The 10,000-nt window shown below is 48.8% G+C and overlaps 1 protein-coding gene across 1 annotated transcript in view; it reads left to right on the forward strand.

Annotated features, from left to right (window-relative positions):
- LOC132467850 (A disintegrin and metalloproteinase with thrombospondin motifs 16) overlaps positions 1-10,000 on the forward strand; it is a 65,125-nt gene that overhangs the window by 38,057 nt on the left and 17,068 nt on the right. Inside the window, 9 exon segments of the mRNA XM_060065412.1 lie at positions 449-485; positions 487-541; positions 544-606; positions 609-620; positions 1,894-2,024; positions 2,607-2,730; positions 3,686-3,930; positions 5,071-5,206; positions 7,292-7,418. Coding sequence (XP_059921395.1) covers positions 449-485; positions 487-541; positions 544-606; positions 609-620; positions 1,894-2,024; positions 2,607-2,730; positions 3,686-3,930; positions 5,071-5,206; positions 7,292-7,418 — 930 coding nt within the window.

The raw sequence follows: 10,000 nt of genomic DNA on the forward strand, positions 1-10,000 counted from the left end.
AGGGGAGTTAGAGACGGCGTGATTGAGGAGCTTATAGAAGATGTAATAGTCCCCAGCTGAGGATTAGCAGGATCATCACCTTGAGATCCAAACCTGTATTCGCGCACAACACACACATTCACACACATACACACACACACACACACACACACACACACACACACACACACTACTCCCTTCCCTACACAGGCACACATCACACACAGACACACGCACACACTACTCCCTTCTCTAAACAGGCACACATCACACACACACACACACAGACACACACACACACATTAAAGGATCGCCCTCATCACAGATCAACAGTCATCTAGTACACAGCCCCACATAAGTAACCCGTGCCTAAGCTCGTCCTCTGTGTGTGCTGATGCTGGCGCTCGTTGCTTCGTCCTGATCAACCCCCCCGCCGCCCTCGCCCCCCCCCCCCCCCCCCCCCCCCCAGGCCGGCCTTCGGGGGGAAGTACTGCCAGGGCTCGTCCCCGCTCCTACAAGCTGTGCAACACGGAGGACTGCCCGCCGGGCGCCGTCACCTTCAGGGCCAGCAGTGTGCCGAACACAACGGGAAGCAGTTCAGGGGCTGGTACTACACCTGGAGGCCCTACCCCGAGTGGACGGTACACACGCACCGCACGCACGCACGCACGCACACACACACACACACACACACACCACACGTGGATCAGGAGGTAGAGCGGGTGGGCTGGTAAACACACACGCACGCACACACACAAACACACACACACGTGGATCAGGAGGTAGAGCGGGTGGGCTGGTAAACACACACGCACGCACACACACAAACACACACACGCTCACGCATGCCACACACACACGCACACGTGGATCAGGAGGTAGAGCGGGTGGGCTGGTACCCGGAAGGTTTGCTGGTTCGATCCCCGGCTCGAACCAGCAGCGGTTGACTCTGAGGAGGACAACACTGACCCTAACTGCTGCTCGACGAGCTGGCTGTCGCCATGCATGGTTGTGTGTGCGCGTGAATGGGTGACTGTTTGGCAATGGTGTTAAACGCTTTGAGGTGGCCACTGGTTAGAAAAGGGCGACATAAATGCAGTTCATTCATTTACCATGTACACACTCGTGCTGACATGGTGCTGACTCAGGTTGTCTGTTGTGCGTTTTGTCGACCGCTATAGGACACAGACAAGGTTTGTGTAAGGACGATACCGTTGAAGAATGTCCAAGATAACCGTCATGATAATGTTACAGTGGAAGCATATGGTCTTGTTGTTGTAATCTTGGCAAATGCTTGGCTGTTGTGTTGCCATGCCTGCTTTTTGTTGATCATACTTTGTGTCCTTTTGATGCTAACTAGGACCGAGCTGTTTGACTTGTTTGTATGATGATGTTGTGCACTGCGTATCCTGCGTTGTCATCAAATCACGGCTCACCGCTAACTCTGAAAGCTCACGGACAAAACAAATCAACATTCACACTCCCTGTCCACCGTGGCACTCACATAGCACGCCACAGCTGGGGAGGACTGCTGTGACAGCTGTACTCTCTTCTACTCCACCCCAACCTTGCTCTCTCTCTCTCTCTCTGACCCTCTCTATCTCTCCCCCACTCTCTCTCTCTCTCTCTCTCTCTCTCTCTCTCTCTCGCTCTCTCTCTTCTCTCCTCTTCTCGCTCTCCTCCCTCTCTCTCTCCTTCTCTCTCTCTCTCTCTCCTCTCTCTCTCTCTCTCTCTCTCTCTCTCTCGCTCTCTCTCTCTCTCTCTCTCTCTCTCTCTCTCTCTCTCTCTCCTCCTTCACTTCCTCCCACCCTCTCGCTCTCGCTCTCTCTCTCTCGTCCTTCTCTCTCTCTCCTCTCTCTCTCTCTCTCTCTCTCTCTCTCTCTCTCTCTCTCCTCTCCCTCTCCCTCTCTATAGACCAGGACCTGTGTAAACTGTACTGCTTCGCTGAGGGCTACGACTTCTTCTTCGCCCTGGCCAGCAAAGTGAAGGACGGAACTCTGTGCTCCCAGGACGCGTCCAACGTCTGCATCGACGGGCTCTGTGAGGTAGTCCTGGCTTTGCTTCATGTAAACTTCTCGCAATCCCTTGCTAGGAGAGTTCAAAGCCTGTGGATTTTAACTATGTCACCAGGATGTTGTTAGTCTGTGACTTTGGTTTTGTATCGTTTTTTATTGTTAAGATGGATTTGCTGCGGTATCATTTATGCCATGGTATTGGCATATATTGTTGATTACTCGATTTTGATTGGTAGGTGACGTTCCAACGCTACAGGACACCTCTTCTTTAACTTCCAAATCGATGTGCCTCAAATCCAACAATTGAAAATGACCCGTAGATACAGCTATCGCCCGTGATGTTTCCTTGACAACCCCAAAACAATATGCTCAAAGCACCTTGGCAGAATTTGGTTGAATTGATTGAAACTTGGTTGAATTTCAGCAAATAGATTTGCTAAAAAACAATAACGTTACTGACTAAAAGGAGAGGTGGGAAATAATGTACTTTGGCGGTGGTAGGCAACCTTTGCTTAACCTCGGCCGAATAACCCCCCCCCCTGTTCAAACTTTCGATCATGAGCGAGAAAAATCTGATTTATTAAATTGAATCAATGTTCTTCCCCTCTGCAGAAAGTGGGCTGTGACCGGGTGCTGGGCTCCAAGGCTGTGCCCGACATGTGCGGCGTTTGCAACGGGGACAACTCCACCTGCAAGGTGTACAGGGGCCAGTACACCAAGCAGCACTACGGAAACCGTACGTCCCTCTCTCCCTCTCAGGGTCTGGGGATACGAAAGGCAATTCCAGTGGCGGTGGTGATGTTTAATGACCTTTAGACTGTGTCAGAACGTTCTGTGGTCCCCTGTTCCCTTTTCCTCAGCCTGCTCCAAAATACTTTACAGTCTATTAAGTTTTAGAGGGTCTTTTGCAGCTGCTGTGGCATGATACTTAATACCCTAATACCGATTAAGATAGTACTTAATGTCTTCATTGGTGACCCAATGCGATCAAGGTTTTGACACTAGTAATGTGGATGTGTACTTTGGCCATGCTGTACTATAGACTTAATGTCGATAGCATGGCCAAAGTACACATCCCCATGAGGGTGTCCAGGCCAATGTCTGTTAGAGTCAAATGATTAAACACTAGCGTACTTGTGCAGCTGATTTATAGAGCCTGTTTAAGTTGTGAACCACCATCTTCTTAATGTTCTGCTTGTAGTGGAGGATTCCCATTGAGAACAACCAATCTGTGGGGCACATTATAGAGTGGAAACCAACCCTATTTGGCACATTGAGGGCAGGAACTGAATGGCACACTAACCTAGGGCCAAAACTCATTCATATTCTATCCTTTAATTCGTTATTTTGATAAAAAAAAATTATTACGTATTGAATATTAATATTGTTATCAACAAGGAATGTTTACCAGGACCATGGAAAATACATAATCTGAAGATGACCTAGCCACTGAGAGCCAAACCAAAAAAAAAAAAAAAAAACAGATTGGCTTTTTAATCCATAGAAACAAACCCCCTTTATTCGGGTTAACTTTGGTCGAGACCGGTTTTGAGCGAACTACCTACGGGCCAATACCGGTACTACATGCTAGCCTCTACCTTATGAGCTTCACAAGGTCATGGCCGCCACTTGTTATTATTATTCAATCTTTGACCCGTCTTCCCCCTCTCCCCCCCCCCCCCCCCTCCCAGAGTATTATGGGGTGGTGACCCTCCCAGCCGGGGCCCGCAGCATCCGCGTGGTGGAGCTGAACAGCTCCAGCTCCTACCTGGCTGTGCGGGACGCCCAGAGGCACTACCACCTGAACGGCCGCTGGACCGTGGACTGGCCCGGCAGGCACCCCATGGCGGGGGCCCTGTTCGAGTACAAGAGGCCCTACAACCGGCCCGAGAGCCTCACCTCCACGGGCCCCACCAACCAGACCCTCATCGTGGAGGTATGGTCACGCCCGATCCTATACTAGTGGGACGCTGGTGTTAGCTTAGCATATCACTTTATTTATTTTATGCGAAGCATCGTAATTTAGATTTTTCCTTCATTTGTTGCTTTTAGTCCTTCAATCGGTTAGCAGTGGCTCGAACTGTGAGTCAAGTGTAAGAATGTGGTCTCGTGCAGCTGGGTGTTCTCCTAAGTAAAGGCTTGCGGGAAAGTCCCACTGTAGTTACAACCAAATCAAATGGCACTTTGCAGCGCCCATGCAGACATGCAGCGCTGGCAGCAGGTGTCGCCTGCCTGGTGGGAAAGAGGAGCTGCACGCACGTTGGGCTCGACAAGCCTGAACACACACTCGACTTTCTGTAGACCATGATATGAACGGTGTATCTATGGTGAACGTCACTCATAATGTACTGATTCGCCCAGCTTAGTGTCTGACATTGGCACCGTCAACTCCAGTTAGCCCCACTCACAAGGTCATCTCTCTAATCCCCATTCAGATTAATATCAAAAGTATTTCTGATTCGGTTAAAAGTAGCATAGATCTGGGGAGTTTTGCTCAACTTTGCTTCATATTTGTTTCAATCAATCTCGTTGCTTGAAGCAGGGATCTCTAAAGCGCTGAATCTGCAAACACAAATTCGGCCAGCAGTACTAAACCGTTAAAGTTGTCTGTAAAGGTTTCAAATCAACACAGTATAAATCACTGCCAAATCTGCAATTGCAAATTCGGCAAGTAGTAGTAAACTGTTAAAAGGTGACTATAATGGTTTTAAATCGACCCAGTGTAGGCTGGCCACTATAGAAATACACTTATTCAAATCCCCTTCTGAAAGCTTCATCCCCTCATTGAAATTAGTTTTCTTCAGTGGCATACCTCCATTACAAAACAGGAAACACTTCATAACTCCGCCCACTGCCCTCACTGGTTTCCTGCCTCGGCTCTTTGTCTTCTCCTCCCCAGAATTTCTGCTATCGTAAAGGTGTACTTCTTGATCCCATACAACTCTGAGGCAACAGCCAAAAGGAACACTTCATGCTTAATGCTCTCATGCACCGAGATTCCCCCATCTCTGCTCCCCACTTCCCCCCTTCTCTTACGGAGCGTCTGACCCCTGGTTGGTCTCCCCCTCTGCGGTAGATCCTGGTCCAGGGCTGGAACCCCGGGGTGCGCTGGGAGTACACCCTGAAGAAGGCGGACGAGAAGAGGAGCACCGTGAAGCACAACTACACCTGGGCCATTGTGAGGGCGCAGTGCTCAGCCAGCTGCGCCGGAGGCAAGTGGAAAGCGTTCAGATTGAAACTACACTCGGGTCAATGCGATTAAAACTACACTTGTGTCAATGAGATTGAACTACACCTGTGTCAATGCGATTACAACTACACTTGTGTCAATCCGATTATGCTACCCTTTCAGATTCAAGGGTGGCCCTCATGTGGCCGGAAGTATATGTACTGATAAACTACACCCGGGTCAATGCGATTAAAACTAGACTTGTGTCAATGTGACAACCTGACATCGCAGATTCATGGGTGGCCCGCATGTGGCCAGAAGTATTTGTACTGATACATTTATGTTAGCAGTGTGAACAAAGCATTGGATGAAAAAAACACAACACAAAAACATTTGTCGCATTTCATGAAAATGAAAGCAAGCCGAGGAAGAAATGTAAAAGTAAACAATACTCAGCTGTAATACCACATCCTATTACTGAGACTGAGTAGAACTCAGTGTCTTTGCTTCAGGAGATCATCCTCAATGCCTTGAAAATGTGTTCTTCGTCTAGTTCCCCGATCCAGTTACCTGGGTCGTTCTCTACCTTTTGCATTTAAGCCCTTTAGTTAGAAAAGGGCCAAAGTCCAACTTCAAATGGAAGGAGATCTGAGGCCCTGCCTCTCCTTGTGATCTTAAATGAGGCCTTTAGCTGCAGGATAAATGGAGAGGAGGGGAGACGATGCTTCCCCTCATTACCGCTGGTACATTAGTGGTCCTGTGGGAGATAATCTCCTCCTCATTCAACTGGAGGGCAACTAGTTTAGTCCTGACTACTGACACACACACACACACACACACACACACACACACACACACACACACACACACACACACACACACACACACACACACACACACACACACACACACACACACAGATACACCCACAGACATACAGACACATAAGTGCACAAAGGCACAAAGATGCTCATGCAGTCACACAAACACAAAAAGGTGCACAAAAGCAAAATGCACGCTTAGACATGCAACCACTTCCATTACCGCATTTGATCTGTAATGTCTTGTCTGGGTCTGGAACTAAACATCACAGGTGTGTGTTTGTGTATATGTGTGCATGTGTGTGTTTTTCAATACACACATGTGATCCTTTCCTCCTCAAATAGCTCACAATGCTTACTTTGTGCCCCGGTCCAACTAATGTCTCCTGGATGGCTGCCGGCTTTGGACTCAGCGTTTTGCTCTTTGTTTGTGTCTGTGTGAACAAAAGCTCTCAGTGTGGAGCACCAGAGTGACTCAGCCCCCCGGGGTTAAAGAACAAGCCCACCCCTGCCCCCCCCTAACCCCTCCCATGCCCGCCGTATAGGTGCCGCTCACCTGCGGGGCCCACCTATCCTGATTGCAGGGGTCTAAATGGGGCCGGGGTGGAGACGGGAGTGTGTGTCGTTGTGTGTGTGTCGTTGTGTGTGTGTCGTTGTGTGTCTGTGTGTGTGTGTGTGTGTGTGTGTGTGTGTGTGTGTGTGTGTGTGTGTGTGTGTGTGTGTGTGTGTGTGTGTGTGTGGGAAGGGGCGGCGGGAGGGGGAACCATTGGGATGGGGGGTGGGACCGGGGTGGGGGGGGGGGGTGGAGGTCATTTGTTTTTATTAAAGAGTGTGACTGACTAACGGAAAGAATAGAGGGAGACAAAAAAAGAACGCGGGGTTAGGGCGGGGTGAGATGTGCAGACTGACCTAGCCTCAGGGTCACAGCACATTCCAACCTGGGGGGGGGGGGGTTGGAAACCAAAACACAGAGGAGTCCGGTTTCATGTTAAATCTCGATGAAATAACGTGACATTTTAGTCGGCAGCAAGCCAAAATTATACTCTGGTTACGGATTACAAAATCCTTTCTTAGAAGTTTCTGTTTTTTTATCCGCTAATGAAACAATAACGGCAATGAAACTTATTCACCGAGCGGCCATTTTGGTTCTAGACGCTAGGTAGTTAGCTTTCAGAACCAAGATGGCCACTTGGTGAATAAGCCCCATAACGAGACATTTCTGTTTTTGGTCATTTTTGGGGGTATAACGCAATGATTGTGAATTGGACTGTCTGAGTGCGTGAACGTGTACGTGTCTCCACACGCAGGCCAGATGCACACCAAGCCGGCGTGCTACAAGGACCTGAGGGTCCAGGTGAACACGTCCCACTGCAGCGCCAAGGGCCGGCCTGCCACAGGACCCATGCCCTGCAACACGCAGCCCTGCCCCGCCAGGTGAGTGGAGCACACAGCTCAACGCCTGCCATGGCATACCAACACACCTCTGGCTGTGTTCGTAAAATGCAGAGTTGGTGGTGGTGGAAGAGTAGACTGGGTAGCCCCGCCCATTCTGTCGGCGATTTGATTTCGCCCTGCAGAAGGGTCCGGAGAAGAGCAATACATTTCTTTCTGCTTCCGATACGTTTTCGCGGGAGCCAATCACCAAGCTGGCTTTTCCCCCTGGCGCGCTATTGGCTGGTTTAACACAATGACGACAGGGAAGCGACGGCAAGCAGCCAATTGCGTACAGAGTCATTTGAACTAGGCCCATTGATCACGCCTCACGTGCTGAAGAAAATGACAGCAGCTTCCCCAGACCAACGTGCAATCTACGATTGAGCTTGGTCTGGCATTAGCCAGGTTCGTGGTAGAGTGTCGCCATGGTTCCGCTGTCAAGACCCGCCCACGCTGCCCAGGCTCCAAGGATGATTGGCTGGTGATGCGAGGTTGGAGAAGGTTAGATTGAGGATTGGTATGAGGTTGGTGTTGATTAAGTTTAGGTGCTATGGTAATATAAAAGATGGTTAGGTTCAGATTTATTGTTAAAGATGATGAGGTTTAGGTACTAGTTTAGAGATGGTCAGTTGTAGGTATGAGGTTAGAGAAGGTTAAATTGAGTAATGAGTTTAGAGATGGGGAAGTTAAGCAAGAGGTGGTTTGACTTATGTCTGCGGTTAGAGAAACTTTAGGGTTTAAGGTAAGGGTAAACTCTACAAACTAACTACTACAAAATACATCTTTTCAAGCCAAAGTAGGGAGGCAACAACATTAAAGGCCTCAGCGCATGCTTGTTTCTATTTGAGTGAAAATCCCGGCTGGGTGTGTTGTATCGGCAGCAATTTCAACAATATGTTTTTGTTTAGTGCAGAAGGAAGGGTTAATCTAACTAAAGAAGATTAGGAACAACTCAACTACCCTGTATAAATGTGTCAATATTTTGCCAATAAAGGTTGGAGTCGATCCATAGAAAAAGGTATTGGCTTTTAAAGTCAGATTACACCATTACCCCAGAGGAAATAACGGGAGATGCTGATTTTCCCTTGACTGTTTACAGCCTTAAGGAGCATCTAATAAAGTTTTAATGCCTCATTAATCCTCCTCCTAACAAAACGCTGGGAAACAACGCTGTAGTACACTTGCTCTGTCAACCCTCCTCCCTTTTCTCACGTAAGCGTCAGACTGTAAATGATTAGCACCTGGAGAAATAGACAGGAAAGAGGGAGCAGCAACAGGATTCACCCACACAAACGACCCGAGACAAGGTGATACCAACCAATCAGTTACCCGTGCGACTCTCATCATTCGCGTCTGACCCGACTGACGTCCCATTGGCCGGCCTGCGGAGTGACCGACACAACAGACCAAGGGGGACGTTGGCGGGCTGAAATCACCCTAGCCCCCAGCCCCCACCACCTTGGGTATCGGCGCGTCAGGAGGACCGTAATTTAAACAGTGTGTGTTGTGAGTCGTGTGAGGCCAGGGACCTGGAGGGGCTCCGACGCGAGTGTGCTTATTTGTTTGAGCAGTAAGACCATGATAGATGCGGTCCCCAGGCGCATGAGGTCATCACGCAGCTTATTGGGAGTCTCGGTGGGGGTTGATGTTTGTTGAACTTCCAGAGCGAAGTCTCACATCACTCCCCCCCTTTGGTTTCAGTCGTCTTTTACATGAGTTTGTGCGCTTCAAACTGTCAACACTCAACACGGTCAGTGTACAAAAGGTGCTTCGTTAAATTAAAAGTCTGGGAATTTTGGTGGGGATTTTTTCACCGGAATTATTGTTGATTCGTTTTATACTTTTTGTTATCTATCGTTTTGCAATAATTATTGTGAGGAAAACCAGCTGAAATATCTAGATTCGCATTTTGTCTGTATTTTGTGTGTTTGTGCGTATTTTGTGTGTATGTGTGCATCAGGAAATGTACATTTCCCGATTCAAGCTGACTTTCACTTTTCCCATACGAGATACCAATGGAAAGTCTGGAAAGCCTATCGATATGATCCGACCTCCCCCTGGTTCTCCCTCTCCCAGACCCTCGCACGCTTGGCCATGTTTCCCTGTCCGTGTGTCTCTGATTGACCCCTGCAGGACCCACACAGCTGGGCCCTAATGTGAGGACCATACCATGGTGCTTTATGGGGGGCGTAGTCCTGCCTTCCTAGATTCTCACACCATCTTCCCCGGAACGTGCCAAATGTCAGGCAATGGACAACATCGCATTCTCCGTTGTATTATTGTGCTCGGAAGCTATGGAAAATACTTTTTCCTGCAAAAGTTCCTAGAAATCAACAAGGCATATTAAGACATTATCTGTGAAAAATTATACATTTGGACCAGGGTCCATGTCACTATTCAGGACAGAGGTGAGGATGATCCATTAGGAATGTCCCCATACCTTCAGCGTTTGGTCTTGAAGCGGCAGAAGGCCGTTTCCTTCGTGTCCATGCGTGCACTCAGTGGTACTGAAGTGGGATTGAGGAGAACACTGAGAAGTGACCCCACAACCAACCCTAACCCTGAGCAGAATGGCTGTCATG

This window comes from Gadus macrocephalus, chromosome 11 (genome assembly GCF_031168955.1).
Source record: "Gadus macrocephalus chromosome 11, ASM3116895v1".
In the NCBI taxonomy this organism is placed as follows: Eukaryota; Metazoa; Chordata; class Actinopteri; order Gadiformes; family Gadidae; genus Gadus; species Gadus macrocephalus.